At 37.3% G+C, this 27,130-nt stretch overlaps 1 protein-coding gene and 1 pseudogene across 10 annotated transcripts in view; both read right to left on the reverse strand.

The window, feature by feature from the left end:
* THUMPD2 (THUMP domain containing 2) overlaps nt 1–24,295 on the reverse strand; it is a 47,275-nt gene extending 22,980 nt beyond the window's left edge. For 4 of the 9 annotated variants that reach the window (XM_032239398.1, XM_032239396.1, XM_032239404.1 and 1 more), the window contains exons 1-6: nt 24,133–24,289; nt 16,658–16,793; nt 14,852–15,261; nt 13,531–13,608; nt 11,206–11,258; nt 6,744–6,831 (exon numbers count right to left, since the gene is read on the reverse strand). In XM_032239398.1, coding sequence (XP_032095289.1) covers nt 6,744–6,831; nt 11,206–11,258; nt 13,531–13,608; nt 14,852–15,261; nt 16,658–16,793; nt 24,133–24,258 — 891 coding nt within the window. In that variant the 5' untranslated portion in view covers nt 24,259–24,289. Of the gene's footprint in view, nt 1–2,676; nt 2,794–6,743; nt 6,832–11,205; nt 11,259–13,530; nt 13,609–14,001; nt 14,096–14,851; nt 15,262–16,657; nt 16,794–20,749; nt 20,859–24,132 lie in introns of those variants that run through there. The other 5 variants (XR_004257223.1, XM_032239399.1, XM_032239400.1 and 2 more) reach the window with 5 other exon arrangements.
* LOC116524213 lies at nt 420–1,662 on the reverse strand (annotated as a pseudogene). The gene has a single exon (XR_004257224.1). The product of XR_004257224.1 is annotated as an F-actin-capping protein subunit alpha-1 pseudogene (transcript).
* Nucleotides 24,296–27,130: the final 2,835 nt, after the last annotated feature.

Genomic DNA, 27,130 nt, shown 5'->3' on the forward strand with positions numbered 1-27,130 from the left:
GTTTAAAAAAAATAAATGGGTAAAACCCTTCTAAAAATGCAGATGTCTATAACTACAATGGTACTAAAATGGGAAGGAGACAATGGAAGAAGGGATAAAAGCAAACACGTTCTGTGCAGGGAATGTGGTTCAAGTCTTTGGATTTAAAAACAAGTTCCCCAGAGAAGCTGGCACTTCCTTTGCCCTCCAAAAAGGACCTGAAAAGTCCCAATCCAAACTTTGGAAAATTACAGTTATGAGATGCAATAAATGATGATCAAAGCAGTCAGAGGGAGAAGGATGAATGTGTCTTCTATTTAGCTATAGATTGTAGCATAGTCTTTTTAGGTGTTGGTGGATCAGTAAAAACCACTGAAGTACCAGAAGTGCTTGGAGCTTGGAAGGATAGGGGTAGAAAGTAATGACCGTAATACCTTGTGTAAATCAGTAGCAGGGCTTCATGGCTAGGAAACTTTTTTAAACAGTAAAATGTCTCCAGGATAGATCTTTCTCTCTCCAACATTAAATGTGGCAGAATTAACAAAAAAAAAAAAAAAAAATTTACACGTAGATATAGCAATAACAGAAAATTACAAGGCAGAGAACACAAAAGAATCAAGACAATGCTATAGGTTCAACAGTATTCCATGAGGCTAGAAAACTGGTTAACTTTGAAAGCCCTAGCAAAATATCACTCTTGTTTATAAATCACTTATTTATCATATGACCACATGTTGAATCCTTGTCTTTCCACATACTGGAGAATTCTACATTCAGCCTTTAAGCATTCTGCATTTCTTTGCCAATCTTGTAGCTGAGTATCTTGTTCCAGTCGATTTTGGTGCGGGTAACTGGAAGCTGCCGGCGCAAGGCCTTGAATGTGGTATCTGACATTGTTTGATAGTTTTCACTAATTGCTGTCTGATACTCGTTTTCTGCATTCTCTATGATTTTAATAAACTCCTTGGCAGTTTGGGCTTCATTCGAAACAGTTAGTGAATCCTGTACATCTTTATGACTAACCAACTGAACATTGCCATCTTCATAATAGTGAACCTGAATCTTAAGCACTCCAACCACCTGGGCTGTAGGTGGTGTGATGGTGAACTTCCACTCTGATCTCCAACGACCATTCCAGAAGTTTTTAGGCTGAAACTGGTGGCTTTCAATACATGCAATAATAGTCTGTTGCCCATCAATAGTTTTAGCATAAACAGTACGGAAGCCGTTGGAATAATGGTCTTTCACATAGGCTCTTAAAGCACTGTCACAGGATTCTCTCCAAGACTTCAAACCTCCATCAACTTCTTCTGGCTGGGGGTCACTTGCTTCTTTCCGTAGGTGATCAAATTTAAATGAAGTTTTGTTTCTTGGATCTAAAAATCTGCTATTACCCAGGTCACCATGCTCTGTAATTAAGACCTGATCTTCATATCCTTCTATCTTCACAGGCGTGAACTGATCCATGTTATACTGCGCAAATGCATGTGCTGCCCCTTCCCTGAGGAGATTGTCATTATTAAGTAGTAGCCGAACATCATTAAATACTTCATTAAATTCCCCTGGGGGTGCATGAGTGATGAACTTAGCAGCTATGCGTACCTTCTCCTCATCTGACACACGATCATCGAAGTCGGCCATCTTGGGCTGTTCTCGAGTTTTTATTTTTTTAAGTTGAAAGACATTTCAGCAGGTGTACATGCTGATGTGGATGACCCAATAGAAGGAAAAATCCCTGAGTTTACAAGAGGGAATGAAATCCGGTACACAGGTATTAGAGTGGAACAGGACAGTTCTCTTATTGTAATGACAATGGGACAGGGTATGTGGGCATAGATTCGGATATGTTGGTAGACTTGGTGAGGAGAACATGCAGAAGTTCTCTTCAGATTCTATTATTTAAGTCAAGAAGGGAGAGTTAAAAGTATGGGCAAGGAAATGACTATAATGATAAAAAAAAATTTTTTTTTGAGACAGAATCTCGCTCTGTCGCCCAAGCTGGAGTGCAATGGCACGATCTCAGCTCACTGCAGCCTCCACCTCCTGCGTTCAAGCAATTTTCCTGCCTCAGCCTCCTGAGTAGCTGGGATTACAGGCGCGCATCACCCTGCCTGGCTAATTTTTGTATTTTAGTAGAGAAGAGGTTTCACCATGTTGGTCAGGCTGGTCTCAAACTCCTGACCTTGTGATCCACCCACCTCAGTGTCCCAAAATGTTGGGAACACAGGTGTGAGCCATTGTGCCCAGCTGATAGAACTTTTAAAAATCCAAGCTGTGAAGAATGGATGAACACAGGTGGTAAGCAACAGGGGTCGGGTTAAATGACTAGAGGTCCTTGTGGGTTTAAAGATTTGTGTTTGGGTTGCAAAGAAAGTGAACAGGAAAGAGAAGGTGGTTAAGAATAAGATTCCAGAAACTGAGATTTCTGGAAGGGATACCCTTCTGAGTATGACAAGGTCTAGGATGTGACTACAGCAGATGAATAGGGAAGCCAAGAAACAAAGAGGCAGGTTACTGAATGGTTACAGAGACCAAAGAATCATGACAGGATAATGGCCTGTACTGTTATAGGAATGAGAGCTAGAGATTTGATGGGGGTGATCTGATGGCATGTGCTTCAAAGGCATTGTCAGGTTCTGGGCAGAAGGAAGAAAACCATTGTCTAGAAGGGGCAAGGAGGAGCAGGTAGGAACGTACCCCACTTCAGGCCCAGTGGTACTCAAGATAGGGGAGAAAAAAATCCACCACTTGATATGTCCACAGAGGAAGCAGAGTCCTCTGTGGACAGTCATTTCAGCCAGAGCCATATGGTACCTAATGGAAAGAAATAAAATGCTCTTCAGGAGACAGAAACCTTTCCCTGGTACTAAATTTTAAAGAGAATATCATATGACTCCCCCATGAAGGGGCAGTAAGGAGCAGAAGGACTAATTTAGTTTAAAATTGTTAATAGTATGAGAACTCATTTTTATTAGGATCTTAAATGTGCCGTACACTGTGCTCCTTCTCTTCCATGGTCTGTGTTCAATGACATAATCTGACCTCAAGTATCTTTAAGTGGCTTTACTTTACCTTAGAACCTTTTCTGGCCATGACACCTGTAGACACAGGCTGAGGTAGAGAAGTATTTCTGCATACTTATAACAACAATTAAAATTTATAGAACTTGATTTCCCTTATTATGATACAGGAAGGAGAACAGTTTATAGTAAAACATGGGTATAGTAAATACCCAACATCCCATTCTTATATTTCATTTTTAGTGGCACTGGCCTACCCAAGCTGAGCTGTCTGTGTCTGCTCTGGGTACTATGCTCCAAAGAGGGAAAGGGGTCAGGTTGGATACTGGGGTCACTTAGACTTTGGGTCACCACCACATTCCCTCCAAAAGAAACTCTACTGTGCCACTTCCCAGGTTCTTTAACAGACCTCCTTTGCCAGTGGTCACATTTAGAGAGACATTTCCTACTTTTTGTAGTCCCAGGGCAAATTCACAGTAAGAAAACGTTTTATTGAGCATTATCTTTGGATATTTTTGATCATTTACCTTTGACTTTTCTGAAAAACATGTTTATATCAAAACAAAGGTAACATTTCAAATGTGTAGGTGATTATGTAAGTTTATATTTAAATACAAACGCTGGTGAAACCACTGGCAGTTTGGGAAAAAAAATTAACCACACCTCTTTCTTTATATGGAAAAAATCTGAACTAAAGATTTAAATCCAACAAAAAAAGAAAATCATGGGTTCTTGGTACCTGGTAATCTGAAAGAGGCTCCATCCTCCACTCTCAACTCTAAGCTATTTGTTTCTGCTGAGCCAAGTGATGCTCAGACCTGGAGGCAAGAGAAGACCTGGCACTAAGAGAAGCCCTAGGCTCCGTCACAGTTTCAGAAAAAGGAACTTGTACGGGGTCTCCCAGTTGTGGGTTCGGTAGTGATAGAGAACAGCAGTGGAATCTAGAGGGGAGAATTGGTATAATTAGGGAAGAGCTTAATCTTCAGAGATCTATGGACCCAAAGAGAGGTCAGTGAATAGAGATGTTTCCTCTAGGTGTATCAGCAGGACTGACAGATTCTCCTCACACTGCTGAGGCTGGGGTGCCAGAGATCCATTTGCCTTTCACCATTTATAGGATTCTGGCCATTTAAAATACTTAACAGTCACATTTTAGCCCCGGTGAGCTACAACAAAACACATAAACAAAAACCAATGGCACATCTAAAAAAAAAAAAAGAAGAAGGTCCCTCAGTAGTTTTAGAGTAAATAGGCAGAATAATCAGAACACACACCTAGTGAAACAGAACTACTAATTAATGGAGGACACACATCAATATTGGAATAAAAGAAGAGCTTTCTGAGATATTCAAATGTGACACACATACCTTTCTGAAGCTAAAAAAAAATGATTTTAAGCTAAAAATATAAATAAATTAAAATACAGCATGTTTCTGTGACTCTTGTTGTAATTAGGAAGATAATGTTCAAGAATAACTCAAAATGCAAGGCCAAAATACAAAGTGGTGGAAATCATGTCAAAGGGATAGGAGACGTGGAGGATAGAGCCAGGAAGCTTAACATGTTTATAACAGGAATTTCAGAAGTAGGAAAAAGAAAGAAGATTAAAGTTAAATTCTCTAAATAGTTGAAGCAATAATTAAATAATGGAAGAAAGAATGCTTAGGCTGAAGAAGTCAAAATAAATAATAATTTTTATAATTATATATTCCAAATAGTAATTATAGTTATTAACTATAATTTTGGTAATAATAATTGTTATAATTATTATACCAAAATGGCAGCTAATACTTAGATACTATCTGTATGTTAGGCACTGTTCTAATCATTTTATTAATGCTAATTCATTTAATCTTGTTACGATCCCATGAGATATTACTACTCTTTTTATCTTGCAAATGAGAAACCGAGGCATAAAGATGTTAAATATCCTGCCCAAAGCTTCCCATCCAGTAAGTGGTGGCTAGAACGGGAATCCAGGAAGTAACTCACCAAGGTCTGGGCTAAATAGAAAAGACTTATACAGAAGCATATTCTGGTAACATTCCTGAGCTTTAAGATTAAAGAGAACATCTTACAAGTTTCCAAAACGAAGAAAACAAGTAGTTACGAAGGAAAAGAAAAATCCCGCTGGCATGGTCTGCTAATCTGTGCCATCAGAAGTTAAATGACAATGAAATAGCATCTACAGACATCTGAGAGAAAAGACCTGCAATTCAGGATTCCTACACCCAGCCAAGTCAGATATACCCAGGATAACAGGAAGAAATTTGAAGATACAAAGGAATTCAGACAGTGTATCATTTAAATATCACATTTGAGGAAAACACCTAAGACAAGACTTTACCCAGGCAACAAGTAAACCAGAGCAGAGGCCTCAAACAGGGAAAGACAAAGAGAAGAACAGACATGGAAAAGAGCAACACACATTACAATATGTCTACGTGTGTGTATACAAAAATGTGTGTGTGTTACATGCAATTCTATCTAATGATTAAGAATAGGCTGTGTAATGTAAGTGCTAACAACTTTCAAAACACAAGAACATGCTCAAGGGACGTTCTGGTACATCATAAATAATTTAGCTTATCTAGTAGTTGGGGCTTGGGAGAGAAAGGTAAAAATGTTCAAAGGTATCACTGTAGGGAAAAGAGGAAGAAAAGTACTCTAAAGGTCTCATCTTATGACAGGAAAGAAGGGGAAGTTGGGGAACATTAGAGTGCCTTGGTAAAAACAGTGTGTCTTGGCAGAGGAAATAGTTGATTTTCTGTTTTAAATTAAGAATAGAGTTATATATGTTTGTTAATAGAGCTGCAATGAAGGATTTTAATGGAATAGAACAATGAAGCAAAATCTCTAACCTCAGGGAGAACAATGTAGTGATTAGCAAGTAACTAGATCCAACTAGTGATAGTAAGAGAAGTAAACAAACTGTGAGCAGTTATGAACAGAGTAAAAGTAGGAAGAATATATTCAAGTCTATCTGTCATAATGTTTACAGAATTCTCTCACTGAAAGAGAGACCATCAGAGGCGGGTAAAAATAGCTGGGTGTTTGTAAGAAAATATTTAAAGTTGGAAAAAAAAGCAATGGCAAAGAAATATTAGGCTGATGTAAACAAAAAGGAGTGAAAATATTAGTAAGACAGTGAGACTTAAATTTAAACTTAATCAAGATAGAGAGGATTTAAGTAACAAAAAGGCACAATTCACAATGATGTGTTGACAGTCATGAACATGTATATACCAAGCCACATGGCAGCTGAATAATTCAACAACTCACAAAAATGCAAAAACTTTAAGCAACACATACAATAATGTAATGAGATTTCAAAAAATTCTTTCAGAATGGAGCAGAGAAACACACAGTGAGTAAAAGTAATGGAGAACATTTCTTCACTAAAAGATAAAATCATCTTCTGTCCATAGAACACTTACAAAAATTGACCAAGGTCTTGGTCACCCAGAAAAACTTAAAATTTAAGAATCAGAGGCTTTACAGGCCACATTTCCTAACTGTGACACAGGCCCAGCTTTTTCAGAGCCAAAATAGTCTCAGAAGTTCAACAATGTGTAAAAGCATTACTGCAGCAGTTTGTAGGTATAATGGCAAAAGAAAAGAAAGGAAATGAAAGAATAAGTGTTAAGAAAAAGCAAGTAACACAAATGTCCATCAATAAGAGACTGTGTAAGTTAATTATGAAAAGAACCTTGCTATTTACAGAGATAAAAACATTTTTCTTACCTTAATGTCAGCGAGAGATGCCATTGCCCACGCTATGGTAGATCGCAGTCCAGCTGTCTTGATGTAAGCTCTGCTGGCTAGAGGAACCCTACAAAGAAAAGAATCTGATTATAGATTATTACACATTAAACAACAAGATATAAAAATGGTTTACCTGTCCAAGTTTGAGAATCATTTAAACATACTCATCCAATGTACATGAGAGTATTCCCTAAGTTAGAGAATGTTTTTGTCTTATTACAAAAATACCTTCTTTAATGGGCACCTTGTCTATCCAAGCCAGGGTAGAATTTCAGAAAGGTAAATTTTTAAACAACTGAAATTTAAACTCTCACATATTTAATGTATAAAAATGTAATTATACATGAGGAAAATCTTTCTTATACTTCCCTGTCTTCCCATACAGAGTAGACCTTTTTTTTGCTGTCTGAAGTCATGAAGGGGAATGTGCTATTTTGTGATATGAATGTAGTATGGGAAGTAGAACTGAATGGATGCTAACCCTTAAAATCTGTTTGCTATAAAAAGTCCCTTTTGAAGGTTTGCTTTTTGGTTATTTGCATCTTTCCCAAAAGATGAAACGAAGCATGACATTGCATTGTCTAAAATAATTTACTGAATGATGGGCTAAAGGAGACATCTCCAAATGAGTTCACTGGTCTCCAGCACGCATCACTTCACACTTTATCCTCCACCTCATCAATGCCACTATCACATCAATATTTCCAGATCTGATAGAAAATTTCAAAATGTCATATATTATTTCTATCCTTCCAATGCAATGAACAAGATAAATCTCCTTGGAAATTTCAACTTTCCAAGCTTTTCTAGTTCACTTTTACAATTTGTTGGTAAGATATGAAAATGTGATGTCAAGAATTTGTGCTGGTTTGTTTTGGGTTAGGCTTGTTCCAGAACCAAGAGGGGTCTTCTATGAACATTACATAAAGTCATGATGTTCTTCAAACCTTCCTTAAAGACGTTCAACAGAATTCTAGGTATGTTAATATTAAACACTTATTTCTTTCATTATTTTGTTTCTCATCTTTTTTTGACTTTAAGTTTATCCTGTTTTTGTATTTATTGCAAGCCTCTTAAAATCTTAGAACTAAATGACATATTCCTTTAAAATAAACAGTGTAATTGTATACTTACTATTATAACGAGGAAGTTCTACTTGGCAAACTCATGGGAGTTTGGCTTTTTAATAAGGTTTTTTCAAGAAATAACAATTCACATTGTAAACAGTACTGTATACATATATTTGGAATCAGGGATGTAAACTAGCCGGTGGAAAGGCTATAAAATATTTTGGTCAATAAATTTTGATTCTACAGGGTAAGTTTAGCAATTATCTTGCTATAAAACACATTAGTTTGCATTCTAGATACCAAAAAGGGAGATGCTGTATGAAAAACCAGCTTTGTCCATATACATGAAAAAATGCTCTTCTAAGCAGCGGGAGTTTATATAGAACCTTTCAAAGTTTTGACAACCATGTATATATTTTTGCTAATAGAAGTTTTTATGGGACATAATTCTCTATTTAATATTTGACAAAAGTGAATGTTCATGTTCTGCTTAAACCTGGGCACACTGATCTCATTACTTCAACAAAAGGGCCCCATTATATCAGTATAATAAAATTATTCAGAAGAAGGCATGTTCAGAAGTAAATTCCTTGAAAACAAAAATAATGCTCTACTTTTATTGAATCTAGCTAATGTACATGGTTCAAAAATAAATGTGGTTTTTGATCATCTTCTCCACATATATGCATTTCTTTTTCATTCTCTTATATACCTTGTATCACCAAGACAAAGACATCCTAATCTATACCTCCAGTCTAGACTCGTTACCTGAACCCCAGATCTTTAACTATGTGCTTGAACATTTTATGTGGAAGATAAGTAGTGCAAAGTCAACAAGTATAAACTGAATACACTCTCCAGGATTTCATACATTGCTTCATTTTTTTGTGTCACTTACTATCCACAAATTGGGTACCATAATCTACATCTTCAGTCTAGACTTGTCACCTGAACTCTAGATCTGTAACTTCAAATATCTACTTGAATATCTTCAAATATCTACATTTTCACTGAATACACTGTTTTCTTTCCCTACATTTTATATCTCAAGTGACTAATACCAGTATTTACTAATTGTTCAAATCAGAAATCTGAAATTATTCTAGACTCCTTAACTATTTTTTTGAATTCAGGGCCATTTTCTTAACTCCAAGAGTTTAATCTTCTCCTTCTCTCTTTTTATTTCTCTTTCATTAAAAAATATAATTTTCTTGGTAATTTTTTTAAAATCACAAATCTGATCACATCACTCTTCTGCTTCAAATTCTTATTGCTTCTAAGATAAAATCCAAGCTGTTTAACATACTTATAAGGCATTTCATGGCTTACTTCTAATTTTCTACCACTCTCCCTATGCATTTCTCTGTCCCATCTACACTGAAACTACCTGCCATCCTCCATGTAAATCAAGCTTCCTTGTACCTTCTGCCTTTGCACAGAGATCCCTTGTCTGTAATATCCTTTCCTTCTTTTGCCCCCTTGTGACATACCCTTTCTTATTGCTGTCAAGTTTCCTCTTAGGAACACTCCTTTATCTTTTTGCTTACAGATCCTCAGAGTTAGGTTCTCTTTCCTAACTCTAGTCAAGCATTTATCACATATCTGTGCTACCACTGGATTGAATTCCTTGAAATTAACACTCATCTTATTCGTCTTTGAACTTTGGGTGTCTAGCACAACACTTGGCATACAGTAAGTGTACAATTGATGCTTTGACCAAAATTAATTGAATTAATCTTACTCCAGCAAATGCTTCTCCCCTCCTCACAGTTGCTGAACTATTTGAAAAATAAAACAGTTGAAATTTATTCAACACTTACTGTGTATCTTAGAAATAGTAGCAAAGATTTTCACACAGGTTATCTCATTTAATCCCAAGGACAAGGCTATAAAGTAGGTACTATTATATTCCTGATTTTGTAGCAGAGAAATATGATAATTTGCCCAAACCTGCAGAGTTACAATCATTTGTGGAGAAGATAGAATTTAAGTCCATAGTTCTTATCTGCTATGCCATACTGTACTAGGTGATGTGTACAGTGTGGCATCAGCTATGTGCACTTAATGCTTCATGGGGCTATTGATATCCAAACGGTTTTTTTCCTTTAAAGAAAGGACAGCTCAAATATGAACAATGTCTTTCGGAACTTAGAGACAAATTTTTATGTGATTCTCTACCTTCATGGCTGCTCTCTACTTTGTTTCATCATTTCTGACTTTCTTCTGTTGTTAGGGTCACCAGGTTGCAGTTTCTGATAGCCACTGTCACTTCTCTTGTCCAATGCTATCTGTTGTGCAAATCTTCTGTCTCCCTTTTCATGTCCCAGCAAATTGTTCTTTTAGCCACCATTCATCACTGAGGTGGCTTCCTTCCTACACTGCGGTAGTCAGGCTGACTAAACTCAGAGCATCTACTGGAACCTCATTTCCAATCAATGCTCAGATTGTATCTTAAGATATGTATCTTAATTAAGATACATACAAAATTAAGATATCTTAATTTTCAGATACATATCTTTTATTTGTAAACTTTAAGGTACATTATCAATTATTATTTGAAATGCCACAGCATAACATCTTGAATGTTTCTCGTAAGCATTAAAATAATTTTAAATCATCAAATACCTTTTAAAAACATTAATATACGGTTATATTAGTTAAATCAAGAGGACAAAATTTAGCATTTTTATATATAAAAATTGAAAAATGAGTTATTTTATTTGGTGTTAAGAATCTAAATACATTAATACCACACTCAGTACTTCTAGGGGTGAGATGCTCTCCTCAGTAAATTTTTTAAGTAATTAGGTTCATTTTTGGGAGGTCAAAGTATAAAAAAATTACTCTATAAATTTAAAAATACATATATTTCATATTTTGCTTGTTTTGCTAGTGCTTCCTACTTTTGTCTTGGTGACCGCCAAAAATTATACTTATTATAATTGCTGAAAAATGTCCATCTTTTAGTTTTCTCCACCCTTTCTGTCTTTAAAATTGTCATAGAATTTTAAAAGCCAGACAGGCAAAATTGTTCAAATTAAAGCCACTGGAGTAGGGCAGCCTAAAAACTTTTTAGGTATAGATACAGGGCTGTGAAAATCATTTAACAATAGAACTAGATATAATTTTCAGTATTAATCATGTAATCAGTAGATTACTGTGATCAAATATTTCACAGCTTTAACTGGTGGTCAGTTCAAATCACATCCACTAAGTTCCAGGAAAATACTTTATTGTCTTAAGCAAAGAATTAAAATGCTTTGCCTTTAAGCTTCTCTGTTATATCAATGCTTCATTCATGCTATAAATAAAAAATGTAAATAATTTAACAATCTGTCCTATGTGACAAACCTGAAGCTTAGAATATCTACCTGAATACAGGAATCCCCACCACAGAATAAATGTCATTTAGATGTATAAAGATCTGAAAGAACAAACACAGAAGTTAGAATGGAACAAGAAACGTTATTACCAAAGTACTGACAATTTGAAATTTCCATTTTAAATTTATATGACCTATGTTTTAAAAAGAAACTCCAAGGCCGCCTTCATCATATTTAGAAAAATGTTCTATAATCTTTTTTTCTTAAGCAGAAGTAAACTAAATTTTAAGTACATTTCATAGAAAAATTCTGAGGTCAGTTTGTTATACATGAGAATCATGCTATAAATAACTCAGAATCAATTTTTCTTACCGGAGGTTCTCGGAATTATAACCGGACCAGACTTTTCAGTATTCTGTGTTACAGAAGATTTCCTAAATGCACCCTAATTCTACCTCAAATAGGATGCGAGGCCACACAGGGCTATCGGAGGCCGCAAATACTTTCAGGGTAACAGAAAACTTTGTTTAGGCCAAATGTATGGCAGTAAGGGTGTCTTTTCTCTACAAGTAAGTTTCTGTCTCTCTTCATTCTTTCTTCTATTAGGTCATGAAGAATATTTAAATGCCCCAAGTTATAATTAGTAGCCCACATAAATTTTAAAAGCTAGACTCTTTCACAGTTTCATAGTCTGATAAAGTTTACAGAATATTTTAAATGCTGTTTTGGACCTCAAGAACATTTGGTTCCTGATACTCTCACCCCAAGCAAGATAACTTTAAATATTAGCAACTTAATCAGAATTATCTCAATATTCATCAACTTCTTCAAGAAAAGACTTAATTGGAGTAATTCCATTTGGTCAATTTAATTACTTGATTAACTGATACATCACAACTAAACCTCCCAATTTTATATATTATGCATTTTAGCAAAATTATTTATTAGAATTCTATTGATAATTTGTTCTAAATATATGACACATTTACATATCAAATGTTATTAAGAATAGTTTTTCCCACTAAAAAATGTTTTCCTGTCAATTTTACAGAAGAAAATTTGTTGAGATTTGATTCTTCTGTCAATTTTATAGTCACAAATTTTACTGCATGTGATTTTTGTGTTGCTAATCTTGTTTTATGTTATTTCTATCCATAAAAGCTATTATTAATTGCATTAAATGGCCGATAGGAATTGAATTTGCTGTATTTATTTATGAGATAATCTATGAGAAAAATAATTGAGACAACGAGATTGACTTGGGGAAATAGGGAAGAGAAAGCCAGAGAGGAGATGATTAAGAATTGGAAAGGTGGCCGGGCGCGGTGGCTCATGCTTGTAATCCCAGCACTTTGGGAGGCCGAGGCGGGTGGATCACGAGGTCAACAGATCGAGACCATCCTGGTCAACATGGTGAAACCCTGTCTCTACTAAAACTACAAAAAATTAGCTGGGCATGGTGGCGCGTGCCTGTAATCCCAGCTACTCGTGGGAGGCTGAGGCAGGAGAATTGCCTGAACCCAGGAGGCGGAGGTTGCGGTGAGCCGAGATCGCGCCATTGCACTCCAGCCTGGGTAACAAGAGCGAAACTCCGTCTCCAAAAAAAAAAAGAATTGGAAAGGTGCAGATAAGAGAAAGATACTCGCATGTCAAAACATTCTTGGGGTTAAAATATGACAAACAATAAAAAATAAATACCTGTTTTTTTTTTTTAAGTGAAAAATGTCAGACAAAAGCAAATTTAACAATGAAACAACACATAATGTTCTGATTTATTTGTCCAGTTACTACTCCATTTAAACCTACATAACAAGTAATAAATAAATTTATGAATGTATGAATCATGAAAATGATTGGTTATATGTCAACTCTTTAAGATGGCTTTCAAAAAATAGCAAAGAATATTTTTGTTTCCCCACACAAATACTTGTTTGTTCCAATTAAAAATAGTGTAACCTTATTACATTAATTTTGGAAAATAAAAAGAAAAACATAATCCCATAACCCTAACAAAGCTACTATTAACATACTATTGAATTTTGTGCAGAACTTTTGTTACTGTTATACATTTTTTTAATATTAGCTAAAATTTTTAAAATCGTAGATTGTGTATATTACAGAGACTATAGAGAACATTGCTGTCACCTCATAATAAATAAATGTTTTTTTCTTCAACTGTAACCAGACAACTCCATTGAAAACTACTAGCAAAACTATCTGTACTATTCTACTGTTTAAAAAATGGACTGCTGGACCCCTGTAGATATACTTTTTACAACTGTAAAATAAAATGGAAAAGTAGGATAAGAATACAGGGCACTGTCCTTAAAGAATTAGGTTACATGTATATAAAACAAAACAAATACTCATTACCTCTAATTTTGGATTCCTCAAATCTGCTTTCCATCCAAAGTGTTTCATAAGAGCAATTCCAATTACTTTTCCTACCTCCTGGAAAAGTAGCAAGTTAAAGAAAAGAAAACTAAAAATTTTTCATTAAGTGTAAATGTAAGCAGAACTAACTGAATAGCCTATAGGAAAATCAAGTCAGACTATCTGATGGTAATTTAGAGTTCTGACATTAAAATCGTATGCTAAAGTATTTTCTATTTAAGGCAGAAAGGCTGCATTTTACCTGCCCTAGTCCCCAGTATACTCCATGGCATTAACATCTACTCATGGATAATCTCTATTCTTGTAATTTTAGGAATATGAAAGAACTAGATTATGATATAAATATGGTCATCTGGGTTTCAGGAAACAGATGCAAGCTGAAAGATTAACTATTCAGCTACTATAAGCCTCTATGTTTAAAAATTACCAGATTAGTATCATTAGATTCACCCTTTAGGGTCTGACTGATTTTAAGGTTGATAAAATATTCAGACCAATGCACTTCAACATCACTGAACTTTGTAAGGGCCAAATGATGAGGTTTAGTGATGGCAACAGTTTGTGGTGTTCGCTCTTCTGTACATTGCTGAGACCTCACATGCATTTGCAGTCTAGGTCCTGGTGACAATCCCATGTACAGGACATGTGCAGAGTAGCCACTGAATAAGCACAAAGCTGAACTGAAGAGCAACCCCAAAAGTTGAGGATTATGGAATCAGGATTTCCAAATACAAAGGACATCTGTAAATTTAAGGAAATTTTTAGGCAGAGAGTATAAGAAGGTCATACTTGGTATGGCATACCACTCCTCTTAAACATCTGAGGTCAAATTGAAATGTATTTTTAAAGAGATTTAATTCCATAAGAACTAATTGTCTGGGCCCAGTGATTTGTTCTGTGAGAGGTTTGCATCTCATTTTAAATCTAAAGAGAGAATAATTAATCCTTTAAAAAAATGGGGCCCCCAGGCCAGGTACGGTCACTCATGCCTATAATCCCAGCACTTTGGGAGGCCGAGATGGGCGGATCACTTAAGGTCAGGAGTTCAAGACCAGCCTGGCCAACATGGTGAAACCCTGTCTCTACTAAAGATACAAAAATTAGCTAGGTGTGGTGTACATACCTGTGATCCCAGCTACTCAGGAGACTGAGGCAGGAGGATCGCTTGATCCCAGGAGGTGAAGGTTGCAGTGGGCCAGACTGTGCCACTGCATTCCAGCCTGGATGACAAATTGAGACTCATCTCAAAAAAAAAAAAAAAAAAAAAAAAAAGGGACCCCACTTTGGGAGGCAAGCATACCTGTGCAGTGAAGGCCTTTCCAACAGTTCCACTGCAGCGACAAGATACTCTGAAAGTCAAGTCATTCTGATTACGAGTATCAGTTGCTATCTCTGTGTCATTCTGAAATCCTTCTTGAAAGTTTTCTCTTTTAGTGGTAAAATCTCTTTGCTCCAGAGTTTGTTCTTCTATTTGTTTTCCCAGCTGGCAGTCCCTATTCTCTTCTATCTTTTGCATTTGTTCTATTTTTAATTTCTTTGCAATGATGATTTCATTTTCTCCCACTTTTCTTTTCAGTTGGTTATCATCTCTCTGAGAAAGTTTTTCCTTTTTTGCATTAAGTTCAAGAAGATTTTTCCAAATTGAAATGGCATTCAACCAACTTCCTGGATCTTCATTTATAAGTCTTTGCATTTCATTAAATATTTTTCCTAAATGAAGAAAATCTTGTTGATCCTATATTGAAGCTTTAAAAACTATGTTACATTCATCACTTCCAAATTCTATTACCTTTATTTCTTTGAATTAAGTTTTATTAAATTGCTATATGAATAACTTCACTTTCATTTGGAATTTACATTCCATTTACCATAAGAAAATTGTGCAGAATAAAGTTCATTCTTACGTTGCATAGGTAGCATCCACATTGTGTTAAAATTCCTACAGAATTACCATATAGTACTCTCGAAAGATTATTTGTGTTATGGTAATATATATATACATATATCTTCAATATATACATAGACCTAGAATGTATATCAATTTTTGAAATAATTATAATCTTGCCTATAAAAATTAAGTGTATATAAGAAAAGAATAAATTGAAAAACACAGCTCAGAAACAGAGGAGCTGAATCTTGGGCCTGTTACATTTTAGCCCACATAATATTAGTAAGTATATTATAATGAGTTTCCATAGAGTTAACACTTTGGATGCAAAACACATTTACAGCTTAGCATACTGCCAATATGCTCAGCAAAGTTTAATCTTTTCTTGTAATCTTTTCTTGATGAACCAGGGTCATCAAGATGATCCAGAAATTATTACTATAGTCCTTAAAGATGAATGTGTGTAGAGTACTGGGAGAAATTATATGGACCCCACAGTATAATACTTTGGGATTTGCTTTAAAGCAATTTTTTCTGCATGGTCTTGATTTCTTGCCATTTGCATCTTTTTAAAATAGTTTATTATAGTTATTACATGATCTCTTATGTAATTCAAATTGAAGTTTACGGCAGTGTTTAATCCTGCAGTGTCTGACCATTTTTTTGCTGCTTTTATAAAGATCCATACATTGTTTTAGCAGCATATTTATAAAATTTAGAGAGTGGACAAATAATCTCTAATGCTCTCTTTACCTCTAATGCTTGATAAGTGGGCATAAGTTTATTGAAAACATTTAAGGTCCCAGAAATAGAAAAGCCAATTATATAACATAGTTAAAATTTACAAGGTGGCAATTTTCACTGATTTACCAGTAAAATAATGCATTTTGGATTATTAAATATTTCTAAATCAAAATAAGTGCAATTGACCATATATACCTCTAGAGAAGATACCTGATCATAATTCTCAAAGAAGAAATGTGGCTTAAGGCATTAAAATCTCATAAAAAAGGCAGCAGGCAGGTTGCAAAGAGAATAAATATTCTACAATCCGGTGATAATATTCAGGAAATACAGAAAAATACATAATTGATGATCCCACATGTACCAATGAATATTAAAGTGTAAAATGGCTACATATCAATTATCAAGCAGAAAAAATATTGGAGTACGATGTATCGTGTGGGTAAAAGAAACACGCATATGCATATGCCATACCTTTACTTACAGAAGAAACAATAAGTGGAAACTGCTTTTTAATCAGCAAAAACAATCTTTCTGCAGATTTTAATTCCTTCAACATATTCAAATCGGAACAGGTGGTGAAAAAAACCTTTCCTGAAATATATTCAACCTAGAAATAGAAAAACAGCTTTTAATGCAGTACAGTGTCAGTGTAAAAACCATTTTTTCCCCTTAAGACATAGTATCTACATTAAAAATAAAAATGACCGTTTCTGGAGCATCTACTATTTGTCAGGCTCTGTACTAGGAACTCTGAATAAGTATTTTCCTCCTTATCCTTATAACAACCCTCTAAGGTAGATTCTATCACCACCAAAAGTAGACAAAAGAAAGGTATAATGCACCAGACAAATTAGGTGTGTAGTCCAAGGTGGATATTTATTGAAGACCTACCTGTGGGCTACTAGGAATCATAAAACATATATCTTGAATAATAATAGACACACACTGACATACACATTAAAATGTACGATTTATAAGACAATTAACTTGAATTAAACCCAGAAGAAAACTAAAAAGTTTTAACATTATAATGCATTTACAAGCTGTAAGTACACTAAGTAACAATGAATATGAAAGCCGACATTACAGAGTCTTGGGAAAGAATCCTGTAAGATTTGGGAAGAAGGATTCTAACAAAAGAACAAGGGGCAGACACAGAAGTGGGAGTGAAAACCTGGCTGAAGTAAACTTTAAGTCAGCTTAGCAACATTTGCTGTATTATGCTGATTGATAGTGTCAGGTGGCTGGATGATGCAGTATAGGCCAGCCTGACAAATGGTCATGAAATTCTGAGTACCACTGATGGTAATGGTCAACCATTATAGACTTTCGATGAAAACTGTGACAGCACTGAATTAGCTGGCAGAAAAAATTACTTTAGAAGAGGCATAAAGGACTGAGTGTACAATGTGATGCTAGAGGGAGAAGTAGGTTACTGAGGTAGAAATGATGAGATACTTGGCTGCAGAAACTGGATAATGAATAGAAGCAAGACATATGCATCAAACAGAAAGAGGTTTTGGAGACAGGATGGATACGTGGCAAAAGAGAAGGAAAAAGATAAGAGCAGTGACTCATAGGAAGCCTAATGTGCTGTGACAAATGGTGCTCCATGCCAATGGAATCAACTCTTTTAGGGTTAACCCAACCCTGTTAAATCCAGGATGGATGTGGGCTCTCTTGGAGTTAGCTCTCTTTTAGCAGTGGCCAACAATTGAATAATGCAGTTCTAAATTATCTCCTAGACCTTGGACACCAGGGAATTGGGGGTTTCCTATGTGTTAAGGCAGCTACCATCCATGGGTACTTGCACCCCCAAGGGTGTTTGCTTGTTTTGGATCTGACATGATCTAATTAAGTTCTTGGAATGGTAATTTCTGGGGTTGCTACTCCAGGCTGATGAAAGAGAATCTCTTCTGAGGAAGCCCTAGATTGGTACCAATTAAAACTCAAATAGCTTACAGCAATGCAGCTGACCAAAATAGATGGAGGAACAGATGATGACATTATGAGAGGACGCAGGGAATGAAAAGACTTTTAGGAATCAATATTTAAGGGGATAGTGAAGTAACCAAAACCAGAACTTCTGGTTTCCAGAATTTACTTCTCTCTTATTACATAGGTGACATTTTCCCAAAACTAAAGTATATACTTCAAAATGCTTAGAAACTTGAAAACAAAGTTTTAAAATGTAAATTCTCAAAAATTTAGATTTTATTATCTAAGAATGCAGTTGATACTAAAGCAATCACAGAACAATTTAACAGATAAAATACTTTGCCAAGATTCTGGAGGAACTGAACTGAGTATTTTACTGAAAATGTATGGTTTTAAGTTTCAAATTCTGTAAATAAGTAAAATGATGCAAACATCTAGACCAGTGGCTTTAACCTAAGCAGCCAGTGATCTAGACATTATAGTAACTTAATTGTACAATGATCTTTTCTTATTCAAATAACAAGGGAAGCATTTTATCCAATGAACTTTCACTAATACACACACACACACACACACACACACACATATTTATATATTTTATATATATATATATTTAAATATATATACTCCCCCCCAGGTCAAGTGGTTTCCAAAAAGAACACGACTATCAAGTTAATTAAGAGGACCTAAAAAGTTTATTTAGAGCATCTAATCTTAAGAATAATGCATGTTGGTGCAACAAAATGCCAAATACATTCTTGAAACCCAAACCAGCAACATTAAGAATTATACATTCTCAAAACCAAAAGCAGCAACATTATTCTAAGAATTATCATAAGGCCTACATTTCTTTTAGAAGTAATAAGCATGTAATCAGAAGTAGGGCAGGTCCTTGAATAACACTGTTTTATTCAATGTCCTTTCATTATGACACTGATAAGAAAAAATTCCAATTCCCAGCCAGGGCTACTGTCTGGGTGAGCCATGTCTGCATGGGTTTTCTCTGGGAACCCCAGTTTCCTCTGACATCCCAGAGTGTGCCTGTTAGGTCCACTGGTGTGTTCACATGGTCCCAGTGAAAGTAAATGTGGGTGTGTGTGAGTGTCCGGGTAATGGGATGGCGTCCTACACAGGGGCTGATTCCCATCTTGTGCCCTGAGCTGCCAGGATAGGCTCTGGCCAGGGGCAACCCTGGAATAACTGAACTCGAATACTATGATTAATAATTATCTTACTTGTTTTTATCAAACTTTCTTAAATGTATGTATAGCTTACATTTATTTCAATATTTAATATTACAAGTGCTACTTCAGCCTTTACTATTAGAAGTGTTCTAAATAACCTCTTAATTTAGAAGTTTGTGAAATTTTTGTGACTGGAAAAATGCTGTAGGAACTCTTGTTTATTTCAGTCAGCCTATGGTAAAACTGATTTAATTATACATCCTTTTGCTTAAAGTCAGTTTCCAGGAACCTACTGATGACATTAAATAAGGACTTACTGCAGTTTATTAAACTGTAAAATAGTGGTCACTGTGGGAATCAAATAATCCTATCTGTGAACACACTTAAACAGGTCACTCACTGTGAAGACAGGTATTATATCTTAAAACAGCAGGGAGAATGAATTTTGGTTCTTATGATTTAAAAAACTGCTGCAGCTAGTAATTCTCTTTTTCTTTAGTTTATTGCTTATAACTGTTCATATTTAATTACAACACTCAAGGGAGAAATGTGGCATTTTGGGATATTTCATTCTCATGTTTCTTATCTGAAAATTTATTTGTACAATCTGGTTTTTCTAGCTGGAATTAAATACGCAAGTGTCTAAAAACAGCTGGTTTTATGTCTAATACTTATGAAGATGAAATAACAGTCTTTATTAAAGTAATAACAGCTCTATTGTCTGGTAGAATAGTATTTTTCTTTCTTTTAAAATTCATGGATTCAAATTTAACACAAAGATCAAAAGTTTAAATCTAGGCTGAATGTGGCTGCGCTTCCCAAAGCACTGGAATTATAGGTGTGAGCTACCACATTCAGCCTAGATTTAAAGTGGGAGGACTGCTTGATCCCAGGAGTTTGAGACCAGCCTGGACAACATAGTGAGACCCTGTCTGTACAAAAAATAAGTGAGCTGGGCATGGCGGTGTGTGCCTATAGTCCAGGAGGCTACTTGGGAGAAGATAAGGTGGGAGGATTGCTTGAGCTGGGGAAATAGAGGTTGCAGTGATCTGTGATTATGCCACTGTACTCTAGCCTGACCCTATCACGGTTTAAAAAAAAAAAAAAGGTTTAAATCTATGCAAAAACATATGATATAGGGAGGTACCAAAGGTCTCTTAATTCTACAGATGCATTAAGTTTCAGAGCTAATCTGAAAATGCTAAGTGACGAGTTAAGGTGGTGTTTCAGTTTGTTTTGGTTTATTTTAGAAGGAAATCAAAAATACATTTCACTTAATTTGTAAAAAGGGCATTCGGCTGGGTGTGGTGGCTCATGCCTGTAATCTCAGCCTTTTGGGGGGCCAAGGGAGACGGATCATGTGAGGTCAGGAATTCAAGACCCACCAGGTCAATATGGTGAAACCCCGTCTCTACTAAAGACACAAAAATTAGCTGGGCACCTGTAATCCTAGCTACTTGGGAGGCTGAGGCAGGAGAATCGCTTGAATCCAGGAGGCGGAGGTTGCAGTGAGCCAAAATGAGGCACTCCAGAAGAAAGAGGCATTCAATCTAAAGGGAATGCAGAGAATCTTTAAGGCAACCTTGTGTAATTATTCCATTAAACAAAAGTAACTATGAAGTAATTTGTCTTTCTGCTTAACTCTACCTCACTACCCTCGACCATCATGACATCATTAAAAGACAAAAATTTATGTGGCCTATTCAGGACTTGTGTTAATAGTGTTTGATATGAGAGTTTATAAAGATCATTGAGTCAACTGACGGGACTTTTCTGGTGAACTGACATTAGAGACATCTCTACAACATTCAATTTTATCTTAAAATAACTGTTCCTACTATTAGTCTTATAATAAATAGCAGTACTTAATATATTAAACATCATTATAAAGTAAAGCTTAATTTTTCTCAATATATTAATTTATTCAAAGTAGTCTAAGTGATGTATGTGTTTGTAGATATGTAAATTAGATATTTAACAATATACAGGAACTTATGAAGAAATCTGCCATACAACCAGAGGTGGAGGGAAACATCAAATCCAAATATGACCAAGCTCTAGATACAACTAACAGGATTCCAACTTACAGGAAATATAGAAGATAGAGGAACATGCTAAATTACACCATGGAGACTCAGCATACTATATATATGCTTTTTTTTTTTTTTTTTTGAGACAGAGTCTCGCTCTGTTGTCCAGGCTGGAGTGCAGCGGCGCCACCTTGGCTCACTGCAACCTACCGAGTTCAAGCAATTCTCCTGCCTCAGCCTCCCAAGTAGCCAGACTACAGGTATGCGCCACCATGCCTGGCTAACTTTTTGTAATTTTAGTAGTGACAGGGTTTCACCATGTTGGTCAGGCTGGTCTCGAACTCCTAACCTCAGGTAATCTGCCTGCCTTGGCCTCCCAAACTGCTGGGATTACAGGTGTGAGTCACAGAGCCTGGCTGGATTCAGCATACTATTTTGTTTACTTTTGTATATTTTTGAAATTCTCCATGATAAAAAGCTAAAAAGAATACACAGGAAATTTTCCATTGCAAGCTGTGTGTTGGAGTCATCTGGGAGGGGAGCACATTTTCATGTTAAAATGGTAGCACCTGGGCTTATCAGTTGCCCTACTAAAAGAAAATCTTTTGGGGTTGGCACCCAGAAATACTCATTTTCAACAAGCTTCCCCAGTGATTCTTATGTTCGTGAAAATTGAAAAAATGCTGATTAAAATAGAGTGATTACTTTCTTAAACCATTCTTGAATTAATCTGTTTTGTAAATTTAGATTTAAGAATATTAATTTCCTTGATGTAATCCTATGTTTCTAACACTGTCTTGTCATTGAAAGAATGTTTTAAGTATTTCTGTACAACTCATTGTATGGGAACTAAAATTTATTGAACACCAACTATTTATTAGGCACCATGCTACCAGTGCTACCTATCCTTATTTCAGGGATTGCATTAATCCTTTTAAGTAGCTATCATCATCTCTATTTTACATTCAAGAAAACTGAAGCTCAGAAATTTGAGTAATTTGCCAGGTTACAAATCTACTAAAAGAAGATATAAGATCTACACACAGGTCTTTGGTTCTAAAGCCCATGCATACTCTACCATGGTGTTACAGAAATAAACTCCATGCAATGTTCCAGGGCAGATTCCCACAGTAATTTAGCTTAGTGATAAAGCACATAGGCTTTAAAGCCAGAGAGGCTCAGATACAAGTCCCAATTTTCTTTTTGTAAAATTGAGGTAAAAGTGACCTATCACATAGGAGTCTTTTGAGGATTAAATCATAACATGCACACAACTTGTCTAACCTTTAAGTGGTTAATAAATGTTAGTTGTCATCACTGTTATTTCAGGATTAACTTTGAGAGTTCACTTGGTATTAGAGCCACCGGGGTGGAATTTCAGAGATTATTTGTTCAGACCCCATATCCAGACCTATCTATCCTTAAAACATACAAGAGCAGAATATGGAAATTCCCAAATCTACTAGCATTTAATTACTCTGTCAAAAAGTTTTCCCGTATTTAATTGAATTTTCTTCCTAGTAATAAAGTTTCCCCATCTGTAGAGAAGATGGAGAACAACCAGATAAAGTCTTTCCTTTTTCTAATAATCCTACATATTCAACTGGGCCAAATCATCTGTCTCTCATACCAAGCACTCTAAGTCAACATTTAAAAAAACAAGCCAGTGCAGTATTATGTCATATAGTGGCCTGGTTTGAACGTGATTATATACTCGTGCTTGAATTCACAGCTTGGGTTTCAATCCCATCTTTGCCATTTTCTAGTTGCATAACTTGAATAAATTATTGGACTTCTCCGTGCTTCATTTTCTTCATCTGTTAAATGTGGAACACCTACCCTGTAGGGCTGTTGTGAAAAGTACGCAAATAAATATAGTGTAAGGATCTAAGAACATGTGCCTGACACATATTAAATGTTTAATAAACGTCAGCAGTTATATATTGTTGCTTTTTTAGATTAGCTACATCCAATATTCTATTAAATTGTATGACCCAAAACACAAGTGGCAGGTAGTCTAATAAAGCTAACATAATTCTCCATCACTCCAACCCTTTACTGCAGAAATTCCTTTCGTGGGCTTCCCATACTGTAGGAGCTGCCAGGGTGGAGGGGTTAATTTCATTTAGCAATCTCTCCTTTTCCAAGAGGACATCACTCACTGTCACATATATCCCATCAAGATACCTTTTCTATTATATCTTCATCCTCCACTTTCAAGAAACCAGCTTTCAACGTTCTAAAACCTACCCACGCTTAAAACCTTGTTCATTTCATGGAAACGACAGATAACTATGAGGCACGCAAGAGTATATTATTTTTCTGGCTACTATTTACTGCGTGTTTAAAGTGTACTTTGCATACGCTGTATCATTTAATCCTCACAAGAATCCTATGAAGTAAAATACAATCTCTGTCAAGAAACTAAGAAAAAGTCAGGTATGAACTTGGAGCCTTACGTCTGCATTTAAAGAGCGAAGGGTTCTAACTACAGGCACTACTAAGTACTTTAAAGAAACCAGGAAATAACTTGTCTCAACACCTCTCTTTCAAAAACTTGAGCTCAGGGGGAGGTGAGCAACTGGATTTGTAACGCAGAGAAAGAAAGGCGTGGTGGCTCCTCTCGGCAGTGGCGGAGGCGCCTGCCAATCAACCTCGGGGGGCGGCGGCCGTCGCGTGAGGCCCAGAAGGGCGCTGGCGTCGCTTTCCCGCGTTCGCGAACTTGGCCTTGGAAGGGAAACGGGGCAGGGACAGGGCCGCCTACCCTCCCGGGCGGGAACCGAGGCCGACTCACCTGCGTGGCTGCTAGCCGCGCCCTCACCTCCCGCATCAGGAACGGCTCCAGGCCGCGGCCCGCGGTGCAGAAGAACCGGGCGCCGGCCTCAGGCCCGGACCCCGGCTCCCCAGGCGCCACCGACATGGCGGCTCGGGCGCGCCCCCGCTGCTTTGGGTCACGTGGCCTCGGGCGCGCGCGGCTCGCTCCCGCGCTCTCGGAGGCGGCGCGCAGGGGCGGGTGGTGCCAAAGGCGATCGGGGAAGTAGAGTCTCCTCAGCCAGCTGTGGCCCCTGTGGGTCTCCCTGGTTGGCCGTCTGACCCCTCCTTGATCAGGCACCGGAATGGTTTAGAATCACAGGTGGAAGGGTTGGAATCGATGATTCAGTCCAGTTGCCTTATTCTGTAGACTGAGGAAATTAATGCCCAGAGAGGTCAAGAGACAGTGAGTTGGCAGCACACTGAGGCTGGAGCCTAGGTTTCTCCCTACCTAACATAATGCCTTTTCCTCCATTCCTCCCAACTCCCTCCTCTCAGAAGGAGCCCTGCTCTGTTTTCACCAAGAATCAGGCCAAACCTGTGAATCTCTAGGACCGAAAGCAGAAGTTTCTGTTTCTAACAAATGTCTGCGTTCTGAAACAGCTCAAATTTCTTGCACTACTTCGGTAACCATCCAACCATAGATGAATGCATGTGCCATCTAGTTTTGGGCATCTGATTTGAATAGTTCTCCTAACAATATTTGAAGGCATTTTTCTAAACTCTGAATTTTAAAATGAAAATATTACTTGGGAAGCATAGACAAAATCCACGTTACAAGATAAACAGCATGAAATTAGCCCCGTAGCTGTATATTGAATCAGTTATACAGAAATTATAAATGCATGTATGTCTCTGACAAGGGGCTCTCACGTGCTTCGCAATGGGATGCTAAGGGAATAACTGATACTCCCTCACCTTTCCCCACACTCCCACACCCTCCCACCCCAGCTCATGCTATCCTGGGACCTTGCAGTAACAATTCTCCATGGGGCAGGGCACGGTGGTTCATGTCCTTAATCCCAGTACTTCAGGAGGCCAAGGTGGGTGGATCACGAGGTCAGGAGTTCAAGACCAAGGTAGTGAAACCCTGTCTCTACTAAAATTACAAATTAGCCGGGCGAGGTGGTGGACGCCTGTGATCCCAGCTACTCGGGAGGCTGAAGCAGAGAATTGCTTGAACCCGGGAGGGAGAGATTGCGGTGAGCCGCCATCGCGCCATTGCACTCCAGCCTTGGCTACAGAGCGAGACTCCATCTAAAAAAAAAAAAAAGAAAAAAGAAAAAAACTTCGTCACGTAACAAGAGCTTTTCAAAGTTCAATCCTAAGACTTCCCAGACACTTCCTTTTATTTTTTGAGACAGGGTCTCCCTCTGTCACCCGGGCTGGAGTGCAGTGACGCGATCTTGGCTCACTGCACCTTCCACCTCCTGAGCTCAAGCGATCCTCCCACCTCAGTCTCTCAAGTAGCTGGGACCACAGGCGAGCACCACCACACTGAGCTAATTTTTGTATTTTTTGTAGAGACTGAGTTTCACCATGTTGCCCAGGCTGATCTTGAACTCTTGAGCTCAAGCAAACCACCCGCCCCAGCCTCCCAAAGTGCTGGGATTACAGGCCCTCACGCAGTCCCATTTTGATGAATTCTTTTCTTGCCTTCAGATATATGTTCTCCTTTTCTGGGCTATTGCCATTGCTCATTCCAGCTTCTCTTGGGGTTCTGACTGTCAAGTCTGTCTAGGGAGGACAGGAACCCTCTTTAGTTCTCCCTTAAATTCTGTGCCCAGGATGTTAAATATGCAGATAGGATGCATTCCATTCAGTTTAACAAATACTGAACACCTACTCTCTGCCAGTCACCACCCTGTCTTGAGGATTCAAAGATGAGTAAGCAGGGGTTTGGATTTCAAGGGCTTAGAGGGTGTGAAATTGACTGACTTACTGAGGATATACCTGGGAAGACATGACAGCATTGACAAAGAAAAGGCAGAGAGGGCTCCCAGGGCAAAATCACTCTTAAGCCCAGCGTTGAAGGATGCATAAGTGGGAGAAGCAGCAGATGAAAATATCTGATATGGTGTGTGGGGGGTGGGGGACAGGAAGGCCATGGTAGAGATTAGGTGTTATTAGAGCATAAAGTGTATGAGTGGAGTAGATAGAGATGCAGGTAGAGCGGTGGGTAGGGGACAGGTTAAGTCTGTATGATCAAAGGCAGCTGAAAACAAAGAACAGAAACTATTCAGCCTAGCACAGACCAGCAGTGTGCTCGCCTGGAGGATACCACAGCTGAGCTGAGGCTTCAGTCTTGCAGAGCCAATCAATCTTCCCCTTACATTCCCCTCTTCCTTCTGATGTCTTTTCCCCTCCAGGAGGCTTTGGTCAGCAAGATCAGGGGCTACTCTTTTTCCAGATGTGGGCATCATGTGTATTTATTCCTTTTGAAGTGTGCTGCAGCATGTCAACTGCACCAGTGCCCTTCACAAAATGCTTGCAATGAGATGGAATAGGGGGAGTTCTGCCTTTTTAGGGAGAAATTAATTCATTTTCTGGTAAGACAGTTGCCTGGAATTCTCTTCCCCATTACTCAAATACTCTTTTCTCCATCATTTCTTCTCATTTAAAAAAGTCTCTTCTGAAAACTATGGATCCCTATAGACAAATTTAGCACATCCAGCTGCAATTTGCTGTTTGAATATTACATATTTCAACATGCAGGGAATTGGAAGTTGGCAGGAACAATTTTAGAATGGACAGACTTTTAAGTGGGGGTGTTTTAAGAATTTAGGGCAAGCCTATTTGCTTCAAGATAGCTCCCTATTTTGGTGCCGTTGGCAATTCTTTTAGTTCTTAAAGGTGTGTGATGTATACACTTATATATTAAAATGCAAGTGCTATAGATTGTCAGATACTTGAGGGTGGGATGACTTCATCTGGGCATCTGTAGCTAGCACACTGGCTTGCCTGTGGGGGCCTGTCAAATG

This window comes from Sapajus apella, unplaced genomic scaffold (assembly GCF_009761245.1).
Source record: "Sapajus apella isolate SASKATOON/1434 unplaced genomic scaffold, GSC_monkey_1.0 scaffold44, whole genome shotgun sequence".
Taxonomy (NCBI): domain Eukaryota; kingdom Metazoa; phylum Chordata; class Mammalia; order Primates; family Cebidae; genus Sapajus; species Sapajus apella.